This window comes from Scyliorhinus torazame, chromosome 5 (assembly GCF_047496885.1).
Source record: "Scyliorhinus torazame isolate Kashiwa2021f chromosome 5, sScyTor2.1, whole genome shotgun sequence".
In the NCBI taxonomy this organism is placed as follows: domain Eukaryota; kingdom Metazoa; phylum Chordata; class Chondrichthyes; order Carcharhiniformes; family Scyliorhinidae; genus Scyliorhinus; species Scyliorhinus torazame.
This window is the reverse complement of record NC_092711.1, coordinates 199,968,847-199,989,129: the sequence shown is the minus strand read 5'-3', so window position 1 is coordinate 199,989,129 and position 20,283 is coordinate 199,968,847. Positions and strand designations below refer to the sequence as shown.

The window sequence follows — 20,283 nt, the reverse complement described above, 5'->3', positions numbered from 1 at the left end:
GTCTCCCGAAGGCTTTCTGACACATACCATCGATCTGACCCAGTCAGTCGGTTCAGTGACCTTGGAAATGATGCCCTGTTGCTGAAGATCCTTGAGCTGTGCCTTCAGGCGCTCCCTCAGCGGAGCCGGGACTCGGCGCGGTGCGTAGACCACTGGCCTGGCATCAGGTCGTAGCAGAAACTTGTATCGATATGGCAGCGTGCCCATCTCGTCGAACACATCCGGATACCGAGCGAGGATGACGTCAATGCCGGCCTGAAGATCCACATTGAAAGATGTCATTGTGTAAACCCGCTGCACGAGGTTCAGCTGCTTGCAGGCATGCACGCCATGTAGGGATGCCCTGTTTGGCTTGACAATTTCAAAACGTAACCGTGCGTGGGTGCTCCGGTTGGAGACGAGTAGAGGGCAGGATCCCAGTGCCGTGATGGCATTTCCGTCGTAGTCCAGGAGCCTGCAGGCTGCTGGAAGGACCTTAGGGGGCTTCTTGATGCGTTTGAAATCTGCCTGTGGAAGGAGGTTGGCAGAAGCTCCTGTGTCCAGCTTAAACTGGATGGAGAAGTGGTTGACCTGCATCACCGCACACCATTCGTCCGCAGAATCCGCGGCGAGGATGGATTGAATTTGTGATGAGTTGGATGTGGCATATTTACATTTGGTAATGATGCCCACACAGTAGGCGGAGTCTCGGCATTCTTCCTCTGGATCCATTGTGCTGGCGGGATCAGAATCCTGTAATCGTTGTTGCACACTCTGAACGCGCCGTCGTCGGAATTGGGAGCGCTGGCCCCTGACTGGTAGTGTAGACCTGCACAAGGCTGCATAGTGTCCAGACTTCCCGCAGTTTAAACATTGCCTGCCGCTTGCAGGGCAGTGTTTCTGTAAGTGGGCGTTGCCGCAGTTCGAGCACGTCATGACGTCAGTGTCCTGACGCTTCGCGCGTCATCGCACATGCGCAGTGCGTGTGTCGGCCGCTTCGTTATCCCGTTTGCATCGCGTATGCGTGGGGCCCCGGGAAAAGCAGGCAAAATGGCCGCTTTCATCAATGCTGAGGTGCTGCATCCAGGAGATGGCCTGCACACTCTCTGCCTCGTGGGAAGCAAGTTTCTCATTTTCAGCCGATTTGTACTGGGCATAGCAATTTTTGGCATGGTCATGCACTGTGCATGTTTAAATCGTGACTGCAGGGTCATATGCTTGATTTTCAGTAGCTGCTCTCTCAGAGGGTCAGGGTGAGCTCCAAAAACGATTTGGTCTCTGATCATTGAGTCAGCAATATCATCAAAGTTGCAGGACAGCGCTAGCAGGCGGAGGTTCGTTAAGGAGTTGAAAGATTCATCTTTACCTTGTAGATGCTGTGTGAATATGTAGCGCTCGAAGATTTCATTGGTGTCCATTTCACAGTGACTGTCAAACTTGTCCAGGATGGTCTGAAACTTTGTCTTGCTCTGGCCGTCGGTGAAGTGAAAAGAGTTGAAGAGTTTGATGACTTGATCACCCGCTGTTGAGAGGAGAAGCGCGATCTTCCTTGCATCAGACGCACCCACGAGGTCTGAAGCTTCGATGTGTAGCAGAAACATTTGCTTAAATGTCCGGCAGTTGGCACTGAGATTGCCGGAGGTCCTGAGCTGGCGAGGAGCCTGAATCTTCTCCATGGTGCCGGGATACATTCGCTGGACGTAATGTAACGGACTGAGGTAAACCACTTAGATTAAGCAGTCTCCTGGTAGCATGTTGTGTTATATTCTGGGATAACACAGGCTGCAACTGGATGCAGCTTTAACCAAAAGATACTCCAGACCTTGAAGTTAGTTCAATCTGATTTATTGAACCAGTAGCACAGTTCTCTATGAGTTCGACTCTCTGCTAACCTAAGTGTGGTTACTCTGTCTGACTGAACCAGACTAGCTCTTAGCCACGTGCTGGAGGTGTGATACTGTACATACACCCTGACTCACTCTGTAGATGTTCATCAGTGGAAAGAGGCGGAGTGTGAGTGCCTCGTGCCTTTTAAAGTGAGATACCACCCCTGAGTGTCCTGCCTGCTCATTGGTCATGTCCTGTTCCCTGTGTTCATTAGCTGCCTGTCTGTATATCATTATCTGCATATCTGCATATCATGATGCCTGTTTTAACTGATTAATTGTATTTTTCATGATCTTTGAATAACTCTTGGGCAGATGAAACAGGATATCCCACATGAACACCATGGATCACATCTTTGATGTTTTGCACTTTGTCGAGCAGCTCTCTCACTCATCTCCAAAACTAATAGCCTCTATTACTATGCGATTTCCTTGGTTTTACTCGAGTTCCATTCTATGACCTCTGTTGTTTGGCTTCTGCTTCTGCTTGTGCTCGTTCCCCTTCCGCTGGCTGGTGAATGTTGCACTGTTTCTTACTGACCTTGATAGATTCTCTAGCCATTTCCACCTTTGGCATAGTGACTTTGATGCAGCCGGGCTCCTTCTCATTTAGACCAGGGTCACAAACCTTTAACTCATTTCCTACTTGCTGCAGTTTCGAGTAATCTTACCCAATTCTTTTCTCTTCTTCGACTGTGGCTTGACTTACTTTCTGATTAATTACTTGCTTGTAGTTCATTGCCAAAACTTCCAAGTAACTTCTCATTCCGAAACAAAGGGATGAAATGCAGCTGACCGCCTTCAGATTTTCATTGAATCATTTAAAGTCTTCTGTTGCTCCCTTCCTGGGTTCGCTCTGTGCTCCCCCCACCTCCCGCCCCACCTCTCTGGGGTTGGGGTCTCCCACTGCTCCACCCTCCCAGGGTTTCTTTTACTGGCCACTCTGAGTTCGGTATTGCCTCTCCCTCAAGGACTTATTACCTGTGGTAGTCACCAGTGATGTATATGTTGTATATATAGGATGCTGATATAGGTGCTTTACGGTAAGGCCCCTGTACTACAGGTACGGCGGTAGATCCCTGCCTGCTGGTTCCGCCCAGTAGGCGGAGTATAAATATGTGTGCTCCCAGTACAGCAGCCATTTCATCAGCTGCTGTAGGAGGCCACACATCTCAGTGTGATAAAGCCTCGATTACATCCTACTCTCGTCTTTGTGTAATTGATCGTGCATCATTACCCCCTCTGAATTCCAGTCCTGCCCCTACCTCAAGGCCTTCACTACCTTCTCTGAGGTTGTACGTCGCTTACTGACCAGCTATTTAAAGTTGCCCTTGATCTGGGGTCTTCTGTCAATTTCCTATCCCTGGTCCTTTATTCCTTCTGGTGGCTGTTGCATTAAATGTTGTACAACTTTACTGCTTTGAGAGTATCACCTTTTTTTTTTTAACTACCCCAGCTGCTGTTCCTCTCTCTGTGTTTTTCCCGTTGCGTTTGGGGTTTTGGTGGGAAAACAGCGCCTCCTTTTTGGACCCTTTTTAGACTGTTAACTTCCCTGTTTTTTTGTCAGAAGACTTCGGAACGATTTCTGCAGTTTCCCCATTATTTCTGGTTCCTGGAAAACGCATTTTTCTCTCCTTGTTTTCATATTGATCTTTTTGTAATTTCACTGGGGGATCCAGCATGTTCCGTTTGGGGTCTTTTTTTAAATTGCTTTGTTTTGTTTAAAACAGGTTGGGGACTTTTCTTCTCCCCAGAACTCCAAAAATGCTCTGCTGGAAGACCCTCAGTGCAGGGATCTCTCTCCCCAGGCCCCCTGCAGGTTCTGTTCAGATCGGCAGACCTGCAATAGCTCCCTGAGGCTTTTATCCCCATTTTTTTCTCTTTTTATTTCTAGTCTCTGAATTTATTTAGCTGCAGCAAATCTCTGTCTTCTGTTCTTTTAAAATCTGGGCCACTGTTTTTATTTAGTTTCTCTTTAGCATAAATTTTACTTCTTTTGCTTCTGACGGTTACCCTCTTCTCATTTTAGTTTTCTGCACCATTCCTAACCTCTTGACTCGCCGACTGTGGCGCACAAAGACTCCGTGAGACAAACAGAGTGAAGTCGATGAGGCTTTATTAAGCGTGTCTGTTCCCCAGCAGCCCGATAGTAAACTGGCATGCGGGGGAAGGCACCGGCTTCTTATACTTCGCCTTCAGGGCGGAGTATGAGGTCAACGGCCAACCAGGACCCGGGATCTGTCAGCCAATGACATTAGGGCTTCCAGTCCCACATGACCCCCAATACATACTACCACACCGACCACACCATGTTTGTTACTTCGACAGCCTCTCAGGGTCTGGCAGGATCTCGGCAGCTCTCTATTCGCCTATAAACAGGTACTAGGGTGAATTATCCCTCTTTTCCAAACTTCAGTTAAATCGGGTCCTCATAGGTAAGCTGTGCCAATCAATTGATCCACCTCGTTGCCAATGTGTTAGTTAGTGTGGCACACTTCTTGTGTTGTCAAGAGACTTTAGACTTTGTTCGGAACAAGAAGATGTTTTTTAATAAAGCCTAACTTGGTACAGGAGGTTTTGCAGCATGGAGCTGCTGCTCCACCCTTTATCTGTTTAGTAAATGGCTGCTCGATGTATTCTGCCCAAGAGATCACCCCTCTGGGGCGATCACTCACTCTAAGTTCCTATTGGTCCGTCAAGTCAGGTGACCCTTTTCGACTGTCCTGTCTCAATCAGACAGACACTTGAGCTGACAAGTGGCAAGTAACATTCGCGCCACACAAGTGCAGTAACCATCTCCAATAAGGGAGAATCAGATCATTACCCCTTGACATTCAATGGCATTTCCATCACTAAATACCCCACTATCAACATCCTGGGAGTTACCATTAGACAGAAACTGAACTGGACGAGCCACAGATATACTGTGGCTAAAAGTGCAGGTCAGAGACTGGGGACGGGATTTTCCGAAATGGAGGCAGAGTGTCCGTGCTGTCGTGAACACCGTTGCATTTCACGATGGCGCGAAACGGGGGCGAGCCCTACCGATTCTGGCCCCCACAGACCCTGCGCGCAGAGTTCCCGCCGGCTGCAAGCAGGCGTGGATGGCGCCTGCGGGACTCTTCCGTTTCCGCGCGGCCGCTCGGCCCATCAAGGCCGGAGAATCGGTGGCCCGGCCGCGGCCAGCGGCCTGCGACCTGCGCCGCGCCAAACTAGCCAGCGCAAATAGTGCCGATCCTCCGCTCCTCGGAGAATCGCGTGCCGGGTCGGAATCGGCGTGGCGCGGTTGCGGTGATTCTCCGGCCCGGCGCGGGGCTCGGAAAATCCCACCCTAGGAATCCTACGGCGAGTACCTCACCTTCAGAATCTCCAAAGCCTGTCCACCACCTACAGTGTACTATTCAGGAGTGTGATGGAATACGCCCCACATGCTTGGATGAATGCAGCTTCTCTCCGTCAAGGCTGCACTTAGAGAAATATTCTGCAGGCAAGCCCAGCAGGAAAGGTACCATGTAGATTGGGGCGCCATTTTGTCTGGTTGCCCCGATCTTTCTCCCTCGCCCATCTTTTCAGCCCGTCCACACCAGTTTTTAACTCACCTCACCCCAACCCCTGGGAACACCCCTTCACCCCCGCTCCACCTGGTAAGGCCCCCCTGGGTCAGACCCTGGCAGTGCCAACCTGGCACCTGGACACAATGGCACTGCCACCCTGGCAGTTCCCCTGCCAGCCAAGCAATGCCACCTGGACACCCTGCCAGTCTGGCAATGCCAAAATTCCCGGGTTCCAGAGGAAGTGCTAGGGTGCCACCCTGCCCTGTCCCTGACCATCCGTGTGTCTCTATTAGCCAGGATGACCCCCCCCTCAGCCCCCAACTGCCATTACAACTGGTCCACGTTTGTGGAAAGCAGTACTAAATGAGGCTCAGACAAGGTCTCCCAGGCACAGCCATTAGGTTCTAGGTGCCAGGAGAATCCTGTAACCACATATATAAATGAGCCTAATGGATCATCTAAACATGCAGACCTGGATCAGGCCCATGAGACTCTGTTAGATCTTGCAAGGCATTTTGTGTGCCGCAAATCTCAAGAGATGCCTCTTGTGAGATTCATCGGCTTCATCCTGACACCAGGTCAGGCACAACGAGGCCATTCAATCACACATCAGATTTTTCAGAAAAACACTATGGGCACTTGGAGAGATTTGAGTTAATTAAGGAGATCCAGTAGGGATTTTCAAAACAAAACACATTTGACCGATCAAAGTTAACTCTTTTGATGGAGGCCTTTGAGAAGGATGATGAAAGGAATACAGCTGTCTCGATGGATTTTAAGAAAATTTGACAAAATGCAACATAAAAAAATGTTCAACAGAATTGAGGCTTGGAAAAAAATTAACATAAGGATTTGAAAGCAGTGAGTGATAGTAACTGCATTGCTTTTCAGACTGGAGACTTGTATTATGGGCCAGGGTTTAGAGAACCCCAAAGTGTATCATGGAGTTCACCTGAGCCACAACTTTTAATAGATTGTGGTATTGGGATCACACGGCCCACTCTACAGGTGTGGTGCAGCAGAAATGGAAAAGTATTTTTTAAAGCAAAGCACTGTTTATTATATGAATTCAAGTTAACCTTTTTAAAACCTACAGTGAACATCTTAGCAACTATTAATTCAAATACACCCCCCAAAGAATACAACACTAAGTAATGCTCACCCTGTCCTTTTAACATCCAGAAGACTTACAAAAGAAACACCTTTTTAAACCCGCTCCATGGTGGTGGGTTTTTCTGAAGCAGATGCGGCAATCCATTGAAATCCCCGTTGGCTTTTGCAGGACCACAAGATCCCATCAGTGGGAGAGGCAGAAAATCCCTTCCTATGACAGGTTTAAATAAGCTAGTCTGAGAATAACTGATGGCACAAATACCAGGTGACACAGATAGAAGTTTTGGGGAATGTGACACAGGAGGAATGTGTTGTAATATGCCTTTAAGAGATTGCATGAAACATAACTTGAAAAGAAGTGTGTCACGCGATCAGTTGTAGTTTCACTTTTACTTTCAGCAGAGCACATGCACACATCTCTGCAACTGTGATGTCACCAAACTTTCCGACCATGTACATCTCTTCACATGTGCTCAGAAGTAATAAATAAATCCACAAAGTTTTTTTGCAATGCCTTATGAGTGATCGCCTTTGTATATCATTATAACACACCTAACACAATGTAAGGAAGAACCTTTTGATACACTGAGTGATGATGACCTGGAACTCACTGCCTGCCATGGTGGGGTAAATGAAGAGGATCAATGATTTCAAATGGAATTTGGATGGGAGCTTGAGGGAAATAAACTTACCAGGTGCACGGATAGAGCGGGGTAGTGGGACAAGCTAGATTGCTCTACAAAGAGTTGGCATGGACTGGACAGGCCAAATAATCTCCTCCTGTCCATATTCTATGACACTCATTTCTTTATTATAACTCTCCATCTCGATTTCTTGATCTCCTGTTACTGCTGCAATTTATAAGCTGGGAGTTCAGGATTAAATGGAAATTGGTTGTTATGGAAATAATATAAGGTTGGTTGCTAGGCACAACATAGCTGTAAGGTGTGAGTCGCAATCCAGCTCTCTCTCTCTCCCTACCCCCTCCCCTCTCCCAAAACAGTCTCCACCCCCACAGCTATTTGAAGGAATCCCCACTGATGTGTTGCTGCCTCAAAGCCTGCAGCAGTTCTCATTCTCCTTTACATAACACGCTAAGCAACAGGGATTGAGCACTGACACGTGCTGTGTACTCTGGGTCTGGATATTAAAATGAGGTGTGTACAATTGCAAAGGGGATGGCTTTAATGTGAGGTGGGTTACAGCTCCTTTTACATTGTTCTTGAAAGGGAGGTGCAGATTAAAGTCTGGGAAAAGAGGAACAGCATAGAATCAGTGCAGAAGGAGGCCATTCGGCCCATCGAGTCTGCACCGGCTCTTGGATAGAGCACCCCACTCAAGCCCACACCTCCATCCTATCCCCGTAACCCAGCAACCCCATCTAACCTAAGGGCAATTTAGCATGGCCAATCCACCTAACCTGCACATCTTTGTACTGTGGGAGGAAACCGGAGCACCCGGAGGAAACCCACGCAGACACAAGAAGAACGGGAAGACTCCACACAGACAGTGAGCCAAGTGGGAATCGAACCTGGGACCCTGGCACTGTGAAGCCATGGTGCTAACCACTATGCTACCGTGCTGTCCCATGTCAGCTTCCAGATTTCCAATCTTGCATACTGAAATGTGTGACTTCTTCTTCTCCCTAATAATAAAATATAAATTACCTCACCACAAGCACTCCCAGGGCAGGTACAGCACGGGGTTAGATACAGAGTAAAACACCCTCTACACTGTCTCCATCAAACATTCACAGGACAGGTACAGAACATGGTTAGATACAGAGTAAAGCTCTCTCGACACTGCCCCATGAAACTCCCAGGACAGGTACAGAACATGGTTAGACACAGAGTAAAGGTCTCTCCACTGTCCCATCAAACACCCCCAGGACAAGTACAGCACAGGGTTAGACAAAACTCCTTCTACACTGTCCCCATCAAACACTCCCAGAGTAGGCACACCATGCAGTTAGATACAAATTAAAACTCCCTCACTCTTTTTCTATATCTGGTACAGAGATATTCAGCATCACAGATAAGCTTCGTCACAAATCTTTGAGTAACTCTCCCAAATTGACATCTTTCAATTCCTTCACTCAGGAAAATTATGAACTTCAATACACATTTTGTTGTTGATATATCTGATGGAGATTTCTAAGATAAGTGGCCAGCACGGTGTCACAGTGGTTAGCACTGCTGCCTCACAACACCAGGATCCCGGGTTCAATTCCGACCTTGGATGACTGTCCGGTTTCCTCCCGCAGACCAAAGATGTGCAAATTAGGTGGGTTGGCGAAGCAAAATTGATCCTTAGAGTCCAAAGATGTGTAGGTTAGGCGGTGTTATGGGGATAGGGCGGGAGAGTGGACCTAGGTGGGATACCCTTTCAGAGGGTTGGGGCAGAATCGATGGACTGAATGGCCTCCTTCTTCACTGTAGGAATTCTATGATTCTAACGTCCTAGGGAGGATCTTGAGGCTTGGATTGAGGGATATTGAGGTACCCAGTCTGAAATCTTAGCCCAAGTCCTGTCATAATATACACCAGTATATCATGGTGCAGACACACACTGATGGACACAAAGTGGGACCAATCAACACACACAACACCATAGCCAATCACCAGTTAGAGCACACGCACTCTAAAGACAGGGGGCATCAGAGTTCCCGCTCATTCGAGCTACAGCTTCCTAGTAGGACAGAACTCACAGTCTGCAGCACAGACATTCACCATGTGCTGAGTGCATCGACTGGTTAGGACAAGGCACAGGTCTTTAGTTAAAGCTAGTATCATGTTAACCCACAGTGAGAGTATGTTAAACTGTTAATGACTCAATAAAATAGTGGTGCACTATTTCAAGTGTTGGTGACCTGTATGTGTTCCACGGATCCAGAGCGCCCAACATAACAAGTCCAATGCACAGTAATGACTGCACCAAGCTTGTCGAGTGAGTGGATGGTTATATATTGACAATGGAGCCACATTTTCAGTGAGTGGGAAGAGGTTATATTACTGTTCATGTAATCCAGAGGCTTCAGCTAACAGTCCAGCATTACACGTGGTCAATTCTCACCATGACTGTCTGGGAATGTTGAAATGTTTTTTTTAAAAAATGTGGCATTAGTAAAAGTGTCCGTGACACTGTTGGATTGTTGTAAAAGTGCAACTGATTCACTAATGTCCTTTAGGGAAGAAAACGTGCCGACCTTATCCGGATCACTTGAGATGAAACTCCAGCTCCACGCCAAAGAGTTCACTTGTTACATCCTGGGAACTGGTCTGACAACACACTCAGTTGCATCAAATCGCTCTATGTATCAGTTGATGGAGAGAAATAACTACCGCCTCTTCATGGGTAACAAGGGAGGGGCAATAAATGTTGGTCTTTCCACAAACGCCTACTATCGAGAATGAATCAAAAGATGTTGGAAGCTGTTGACGTTGAATTTAATAAATAGTTTCTTCTCCAGAAAACATCAGCTACATTCCTCAGCACTTTACTACATGAATTTAATAAATCGCAGCTGGAAGTCTGTCTCTGTAGTACTTTGTGATTGGTATTTTTAATTTATTTTGCTTTGCAGCCTCCGCCGCTCTCTCACTCTAAACACTGGCCTCAGAGGCAACAGTGTCTCCGAGCTCCACATGTTGTCATGTTGGAAATGCAAATTGCAACCCACATTTAAAATTACAAAAGACCATTTAGTGTTAAATATGTTGGGATTCAAGCCTGCCAATACACCCTCACCCCTCCCTCCAAACACAAACACAGATTGCTTCACATTCTTTCACTGTTTTCCAATTTACATTTTAAAAAGAAATCTGGGCTCAATTTTATACCAAACTGCACATTCTCTAAACTGTCAGACTCTAACGGAATCTAACCTGGAACAAGTGATCATGATTAAATCAAATATATCTTTACGTCTCCAGCATTTCAGCTCTATCATTAACAGGTCAGTCAGACAATCTTGAAAAGAAAGTAAATGTAAGAAACCGCCAGTTAGCGACCTTGAACTTTCACCTCTGACACTCTAATTCTCTCAGTTCAACATCCACATCATCCAATTCAACATCCACTTTACCCAATTCAACATCCACATTATACAGTCCAACATCCACCTCACCGAATTCAACATCCACATTATACAGTCCAACATCCACCTCACCAAGTTCAACATCCAGCTCACCCAGTTCAACATCCACTTCACCCAGTCCAACATCCACTTTACCCAGTCCAACATCCACCTCACCAAGTCCAACATCCAGCACACCCAGTCCAACATCCACTTTACCCAGTCCAACATCCACCTCACCGAATTCAACATCCACATTATACAGTCCAACATCCACCTCACCAAATTCAACATCCACATTATACAGTCCAACATCCACCTCACCAAGTTCAACATCCAGCTCACCCAGTTCAACATCCACTTCACCCAGTCCAACATCCACTTTACCCAGTCCAACATCCACCTCACCAAGTCCAACATCCAGCACACCCAGTCCAACATCCACTTCACCCAGTCCAACATCCACCTCACCAAGTCCAACATCCACCTCACTCAGTCCAACATCCACCTCACCCAATTCACCATCCACCTCACCCAGTCCAACACCCACCTCACCCAGTCCAACATCTACCTCACCCAGTCCAACACCCACCTCACCGAATTCACCATCCACCTCACCCAGTCCAACATCCACCTCACCCAGTCCAACACCCACCTCACCGAATTCACCATCCACCTCACCTAGTCCAATATCCAGCTCACCCAGTTCAACATCCAGCTCACCCAGTTCAACATCCAGCTCACCCAGTTCAACATCCAGCTCACCAAGTCCAACATCCACCTCACCCAGTCCAACATCCACTTTACCCAGTCCAACAGCCACCTCACCCAGTCCAACATCCACCTCACCCAGTCCAACATCCAGCTCACCAAGTCCAACATCCACCTCAACCAGTCCAACATCCACTTTACCCAGTCCAACAGCCACCTCACCCAGTTCAACATCCAGCTCACCAAGTCCAACATCCACCTCACCCAGTCCAACATCCACTTTACCCAGTCCAACAGCCACCTCACCCAGTCCAACATCCAGCTCACCCAGTCCAACAGCCACCTCACCCAGTCCAACATCCAGCTGACCCAGTCCAACAGCCACCTCACCCAGTCCAACAACCACCTCACCCAGTCCAACATCCACCTCACCAAGTCCAACATCCAGCACACCCAGTCCAACATCCACCTCACCCAATTCACCATCCAGCTCACCCAGTCCAACATCCAGCTCACCCAGTCCAACATCCAGCTCACCCAGTTCAACATCCAGCTCACCAAGTCCAACATCCACCTCACCCAGTCCAACATCCACTTCACCCAGTCCAACATCCACCTCGCCAAGTCCAACATCCAGCACACCCAGTCCAACATCCACCTCACCCAATTCACCATCCACTTCACCCAGTCCACCATCCACTTCACCCAGTCCAACATCCACCTCACCAAGTCCAACATCCAGCTCACCTAGTCCAACATCCACCTCACCAAGTCCAACATCCAGCTCACCCAGTCCAACATCCACCTCACCCAGTCCAACAACCACTTCACCCAGTCCAACATCCACCTCACCAAGTCCAACATCCAGCACACCCAGTCCAATATCCAGCTCACCCAGTCCAACATCCACCTCACCCAGTCCAATAGCCAGCTCACCCAGTCCAACATCCACCTCACCCAGTCCAACATCCAGCTCACCCAGTCCAACATCCAGCTCACCCAGTTCAACATCCACCTCACCCAATTCACCATCCACCTCACCCAGTCCTACATCCACCTCACCCAATTCACCATTCACTTCACCCAGTCCAACATCAACTTCACCCAGTCCAACATCCACCTCACCCAGTCCAACATCCACCTCACCCAATTCACCATCCACCTCACCCAGTCCTACATCCACCTCACCCAATTCACCATCCACTTCACCCAGTCCAACATCCACTTCACCCAGTCCAACATCCACCTCACCAAGTCCAACATCCAGCACATCCAGTCCAACATCCAGCTCACCCAGTCCAACATCCACCTCACCCAGTCCAACATCCACCTCACCCAATTCACCATCCACCTCACCCAGTCCTACATTCACCTCACCCAATTCACCATCCACTTCACCCAGTCCAACATCCACTTCACCCAGTCCAACATCCACCTCACCAAGTCCAACATCCAGCACACCCAGTCCAACATCCAGCTCACCCAGTCCAACATCCAACTCACCAAGTCCATTATCCACTTTACCCAGTCCAACATCCAGCTCACCCAGTCCAACATCCAGCACACCCAGTCCAACATCCAGCTCACCCAGTTCAATGTCCATCTCACCCAATTCCCCATCCACCTCACCCAGTCCAACATCCAGCTCACCCAGTTCAACATCTACCTCACCCAGTCCAACATCCACCTCACCCAATTCACCATCCAGCTCACCCAGTCCAACATCCAGCTCACCCAGTTCAACATCCAGCTCACCCAATTCACCATCCACCTCACCCAGTCCAACATCCACTTTACCCAATTCACCATCCACCTCACCCAGTCCAACATCCACCTCACCCAGTCCAACATCCACCTCACCCAATTCACCATCCACCTCACCCAGTCCAACATCCACTTTACCCAATTCACCATCCAGCTTACCCAGTTCAACATCCACTTCACCCAGTCCAATATCCACCTGACCCAAATCAACATCCAACTCACCCAATGAAATACCTCACTCAGTCCACCCTCTGAATCAGCCACAATCCACCACAATCAGCCCAACATCCACTTCACCTAATTCTACATTGACATCACCCAATTCAATATCCACCACACTCAGTCTAATATCCACTCCATCCAGTTCAAGATTCACTCACCCTGCCCATGGTCCACCGCAACCAGTCCAATATCCACCTCACCCATTTCAACAACCACTTGATCCAGTCCAACATTCAACACACCCAGTCCACCAGCCACCACAATCAGCCCAATATCCAAGGTGGCCAGACCCCTTAAGGGGGTTGAGCTTGGTCAGGTGGCTGAAGTGTTCTTGGCTGGGGTCATCCCTGGGCGGGTGGGGGTGGGGGTGGTGGGGGGAGGGGGGTTGAGCGGCTTTGCATCTGTGAGGCCTCCAATCCATCTTTAAATATTGTGGAGACCTGTAACAGGGCCAACCACAGCTTGCAGCATATCTGTCCTATCAAACACCCCCAGGACAGAGCCATGCCGAAGCTTCTCTCCTGAAATTTAATTTCACTCCCTTTGACTGTGAGCAGCCTTTAACTTCACAGTTGCAGGCTATTTAAAATGAGAAATTAGCCTTGTTAGTTGTGAGAATACTTCACGCTCCTCAACTCCCAAAGGAACACATGCCATGTCACAGAGGATGATGAGTGCATTACATGTCCAGCAAACCTTGATGCCTAGACAGTGTGCCTGAACTCTAGGAGTGTCAGCACGAAAGAGGCAGCTGCCAACAATCAAACACTAAAGAGCAGGACTTCATCACTGAGGGTCCTCTCGTGACCAAAGGGCAAGTCTGTGGATGAGTGGAGCATGGCTGAACACGGCCTCCCTAATGTTCCTGGGAGAGGCCCAGGGCCTGGGGCCTAGGGTGTCTTGATGTGGCCTGAGGAGTGTGTTCGGGGCGAGGCTTTGCAGCACAATTGACTTGGTGGTTGGCACTCTGAGAGAAGGTGGGGCAGCTAAGGGCAGGGGAGGCTTGGGGATGTGAGGGTCCCGGGTTGGAAGCCTTAATTGATTCTTGGTCTCCCTCCTTCTCCAGTTCCTTCCAGATAAAGCTATGTTTGCTTGAGTCAATCCCATGGAGTATGCTGTAGCCATCTGGGATGGCCACTTCCCGATTACAAAATGGACACTATGCAAAGATTGCAGGGAAAATGGAAAATACTGAGAAAGCAAGCAGGTGCAGGGTTTGTCTGTTGATTGGAGTCGCAGCTCCCCGACAAGACCGAAACTGCAAAACCCATTACCATACTAATGAGCCATCCCCGGGGACAAAAGATGGGGACATTTAAGTAAACGATACCAAGTCAGACACCCCGGCGCCAGAGGAGACCAGAACAAAGCAGGCCAACGGCCACCTATGACACGCCCAGCCATTAGGGCACCCACCCCTTTATTGGAGGAAATCGATAGGAACGATTGGGAAACGGCCCAATTAATTGGGGCCAAGTTCAAGGCCCGCCCAAATGCGCGCAAAGCTCCTTTTGGATATAAGAAGGATCCCCCAAGAGAGAATTGATCTCTTGGCTCCAGCTCTCACCAAGCAGAGACGTGCCCAAAAGCTGCATCAGAACAAGTAAGTCCAAGGTCAACTCACGCCACCAGACAGACACTCTTAGCTGTTATTCCATATCAGTTCAACCCCAGCAGCCTCAGAACCGAACAACGGCCATTGTTCCTCTGACTGAGTGGGCGCCTGAAGCTAAGTATAGGCTTTAGCAGTAGTGATAATTTAGTCTGTAGAGTTTTGTGCATGAGTATATTTGACTGTATGTGTAAATAAATGAGCATTGATTTTGAACTTACTAACTGGTGTATCGAGCCTTTGATCAGTATTCAGTTTTGAACCTTGTGGTGGTATCGAGAGATACCTGGCGACTCTAGAGCAAAACGTAATTAGAATTAAGGAAGGCAACCATATTGGCCGCCATCTTCAGAGCCAAATTAAGAGAAACACACTCAGCAACATTTACTGGTGACTCTGGTGGGACTCGACCTAGAAGTGGTCTAGTCACTCTGAGAGAACCCAAAATTTGAATTGGAATCCAATTGGAAACAGAAAAACGACAAGTGTAAGAACAATACTGATCAAACCTCCAAGATTCGGAAGTGTGTTAATTCATGCCTACTAACAGCGATATATGGTAAACCTGAGAGATTCTGTTGCGTAAAACTGTCGGGAGTTTTGTAGGCCGGAAATTAGCGTAAGCCGTACCCGTGTTTACATCACCACTTTATCACAACCTGTTCCAAATTCAGTAGAGAACCCAGATAGAGAAAATGGCAATGAAGGCAATGGAACGCCTTATGAACCCCCAGGAATTCGAGATCGCAGCGACCAGTAGAGAGGACAATGTTCCATATGGGAAGAGGAAATCAGAAAGTACCTCAAAGGGAAAGCATGGCCCCTTCGGAGCGAATTCTGTGAGAATGATGAAACAGGTGTCCGGGAGTATAGGACATACTTGGTGGGAGAACCTGTCAGAGATCCACAAGGAGAGCTTAGGGAAAGATCGCAAGCCGATGGCAATCGTGTCCTGCTTGGCACAATTGCGAGGCACAGAGGAGGTCGTTAGGACGCTCCGTAGAGAGATTGAGGAGAGAGACAGAAATAGTGAGGGAGATGTGAGCGAGTTTGAGAAAGAGAATAAAGATTTGAGAGAACAGTTAGCAGCAAGGGACAGAGAGGTGGATGATGCCAAGTGGGCACACCAGTCTTGTCTCGCCCATTTGAGTAGTTTTCAGACCCAGTATGATAAGGTCTACCAGGACACGCAACGTCCGGTCTTGGTAAGATAAGAAACCGAGCTACAGGTAGAGAAATTGCAGAAACAATGCAATGATTTGAAAGCAGCCCTACGAGCACTCCATACTTCCACGACGGAACAAAGGCAGAGCGCCGGAAGCAAATTTCAGAATTGCAATCTCTGCTTTCTGTCCAGAATGGGTTTCAAAGTACGTTTGGACCCCAATTAGACCAGGAAAACGGCCCCGATTGGCAGGAGTTAAATGAGATTGCCCACATATATATACATGGGACATGTACGCAAGAAAAACCCCAAAAGAGGAAAGCACCCCAACCCCCAACTGAACAGGCAGAACACACCCCCATGAACCCTGTACCACACACCACAGGGCCGCAGCAGAATGAAACGCAGATTTCCTGTATACAGCCCCGTTAACCGTGACCCAATTACGGGATGCATGTGGAAAGATTACACCGTTCCTTCCCACATCAGACCCCCACCAGTTTTTTGCTAGAGTTAAACAGCAGGCTACCATGTACGGCCTGGACGAAAAGGAGCAAGTGAAGCTCACAGTTTTAAGCCTCGACCCTTCAGTCATGGCAGCCCTTCCCGACCCACAGAATGTAGGAGGAGGCACACTCCAAGGGATGCACACAGCGATCCTAGATGCGATCAGCTATAACAGAGGAGACCCCGTAGAAGGCCTAAACAAGTGTAGGCAAAAGAAGACCGAGCACCCCACAGCGTTTGCTGGGCGCTTGTGGATACATTTCACAGCAGTTTTCGGAGAATTAGCCCGCGCCCATTTGTCCCCAGATAACATGGCCAAATGGACTTGAATCCTAATCTCTCACGCGACAGACGCAGGACAAAGAGCTTGCTCAAATTACGACCCCTCAGACGAGGCCCACAATGAGAAATGGGTTTTGAAGAGATTGTCCCGCACTCGGGAGCAATCAGTCCATGGCAAAACCGCATTTGCAAAACCCAAGGAAGAGCAAGCAGACATGAATCCAGTTAAAGCGCACCAGAACCCCGCATGGGTAAATGAGGGAAGGAACAGCCCACCACAGCCAAAATCCCAGGAATGTTACAACTGTGGACAATTAGGACACTTTGCACGAGAGTGCAATGCGCCCCAAAAGAGAAACCAACAGACAGGCACCCTAAATAAGAATAGAGCAAAGCCAATCCACAGCGTTAGTGCCCGTTCAGAGAACACAGACTGAACGGCACCGACTGACAGTGTTCGGGCTCCCCAACTTGGGTCTGCGACACCCTTTGGGACAAGTCCGGTAGGCCGGTCGTAGCAGGCAAAGTCCGGGGACACCCCGTAGAATTTCTTTGGGACACAGGAGGGTCCCGCACCACACTCAATTCCTCCACGATGTTTCAGCGAGACAAGTCACACTCAGCGGCTTTACAGGTCATTTACAACAAGGACACATCACAGCCCCTGTAGCAATACAAATAGGGAACATTACAACTAAACACCCCGTAGTTTTGGTCGATCTACCCCAGATAGCTGAACACATCCTAGGAATCAATTTTATGAGCTCCCACAACCTCTTTTTTGATCCATTTAATAAATGTGTATGGAGAATGGCAAAGGCAGCATGAGTCCCTGCCATGCTCACAGTTGGAGACTATGAAAGCAGGATTAGCTTAGTAGGAGACTTCTGGTTCAACCCTCGAGCCATTAGTCAGGCAAAACAGGTTAGGGAAGTCCTGCAGCAACACAAAGCAGCATTTGCATAGCACAAGCACGACTGTGGCAAAATAGCTGGCTTGGTAAACATTACAGGTCCCGACCCCAGACCCCAAAAGCAGTATAGTTTTCCCCAATAGGCAGAGGGAGAAATCTCCAAAGTAATAGAGAGTTTGCTTGATCAAGGCGCACTCCGATCAGTAGCCTCCACAAACAACGCACCAATTTGGCCCGTCAGGAAACCCGATGGATCATGGTGACTATTGATTACCGGGAACTGAACAAAGTAACCCCAGTAGCAGCCCCCACCATAGCCACGAGTCCTGAGACCATGCTCAAACTGGGACTCCAGTCAAATGTTTTTCCGGTTTTGGACATTAGCAACGGCTTTTGGTCCATTCCATTGGATAAAGCGTGTCAGTACAAATTCGCCTTTACATTCCATGGACAACAGTATACGTGGACGTGCCTTCCATAAGGCTTCCACAACTCCCCCTCCATTTTCCACCGACAGCTGGCAAATGGACTAGCAAAATTTTCCCACCCCGATTTTCTGGTTCAGTATGTCAATGCTTTGCTACTACAGACAGACACAAAGGGAGAGCACATTTCGCTTCTTGCCGAACTCCTAGCACTCCTAAAAGAAATTGGATGTAAAGTCAACCCCAAGAAGACCCAGATTCTGCAGGAAAAAGTGATTTACTTGGGTACAGTAATCACACGTGGTAAAAGCGAGATCAAGCAAAAGAGAATTGACTCAATCATCAAATTGCCCCTTCCCCATAATGTCTCAGCCCTCTGGTCATTTTTAGGACTGGTTGGCTACTGCCGAAACCATATCGATGGTTTTGCCACAAAAGCAGCGCCCCTATCCGACCTTCTCAAGAAGCAGGCACCTTGGGAATGGCATCCACAGCACACGGATGCCATGGATACTTTAAAAAGAGACCTTAGCACAGCCCCCGCATTACAGGTCCCAGATCCACTTTCCCCGTACGCAATTGAAGTTGCAAGCACCGACCGAACCCTTTCGGCCATACTCCTCCAGGTATGCCATGACCAATTACGCCCCGTGGCATACGCCTCACGCGTGTTAGATCCTGTCGAGCAAGGATTTTCTGCTACGAAAGGCACCTGCTCGCAGTTTTTTGGGCAGTACAATACTTCGCCTACATTACAGGACTGAACCCCATCACCATTCTCATTGAACTCACCCCAACACAGCTATTATTACACTGTCGACATAAAGATGGCACTCAGCCAAATCCGCGCAGCCCGTTGGACTCTTCTATTACAGGGACGGGACATTACAGTTAAAAGAACCAAGACACACACTTTCCTAGCCGATAATTTGCAATATGCAGGTACCCCACATGAGTGTGAGATCATCACCAGAAAGCACAACACAGGCCCATTTATACCTAAGTCAGCTCCCAGGAAAGCAGGTAATACACCCCAGAGACCCCAGCCCACAGACACGTGCGCACCCCTGAAAATTTATGTGGATGGCTCCTCCACAGTTTTGAATGGAAAGAGAATTACCGGTTGCGGCATTTATGTAGAGGACGTGCGGGGACGCACCCTTGAAGAGATTTCACTAAAGTTGACAGGACATCTAGGCTCGCAAGCAGCCATAGCTTACCCTTTTCCACCCTGACTCTTTTCTGACCCGGCTGACATCTATTCAGACAGTTTGTATGTCTGTAATAGCAATGGAATTCCTACCACTGTGGGAAACTAGAGGATTCGTTTCTGCAGACGGAAAGCACCTACCCTCAGCCCCATTACTCCGACATATCCTAGAGACAGCCAAAAATAGGAAATATGGCATAATTACGGTTCGCAGTCATCACCGTTCTTCCCCCCCTGGTAACGTTAAAGCAGACGCCCTAGCGAAGGCAGGTTCCAGGCATGGTTACTCTTGGAACCTCCCCCGAGAGCACCCCAGTACATGCGGTTCAGGTCTCACAGCCCAACATTCGGGATCTAGCAAAGGCACAGAAGGAAGATGAAAAACTCAGGGAAGTTTTGAAAGGACACCTTCCCAGCCCCGTATATAAGAACATAAGAATTAAGAACAGGAGTAGGCCATCTGGCCCCTTGAGCCTGCTCCGCCATTTAATGAGATCATGGCTGATCTTTGTGGACTCAGCTCCACTCTCCGGCCCGTACACCATATCCCCGAATCCCTTTATTCTTTAGAATGGCATCTATCTTTTTCTTAAAAACGTTTAAAGAAGGAGCCTCAACTGCTTCACTGGGCAAGGAATTCCAGAGATTCACAACCCTTTGGGTGAAGAAGTTCCTCCTACACTCCGTCCTAAACGCAGAGGGTAGTGGGTGCCTGGAACTCGCTACCGGAGGAGGTGGTGGAAGCAGGGACGATAGTGACATTTAAGGGGCATCTTGACAAATACATGAATAGGATGGGAATAGAGGGATACGGACCCAGGAAGTGTAGAAGATTGTAGTTTAGTCGGTCAGCATGGTCGGCACG

At 48.5% G+C, this 20,283-nt stretch overlaps 1 protein-coding gene across 1 annotated transcript in view; it reads left to right on the top strand.

The window, feature by feature from the left end:
* The window catches only part of LOC140418096 (uncharacterized), a 77,264-nt gene that overhangs the window by 2,287 nt on the left and 54,694 nt on the right, over window positions 1–20,283 (top strand). Inside the window, 2 exon segments of the mRNA XM_072501517.1 lie at window positions 11,293–12,026; window positions 12,246–13,055. Coding sequence (XP_072357618.1) covers window positions 11,293–12,026; window positions 12,246–13,055 — 1,544 coding nt within the window.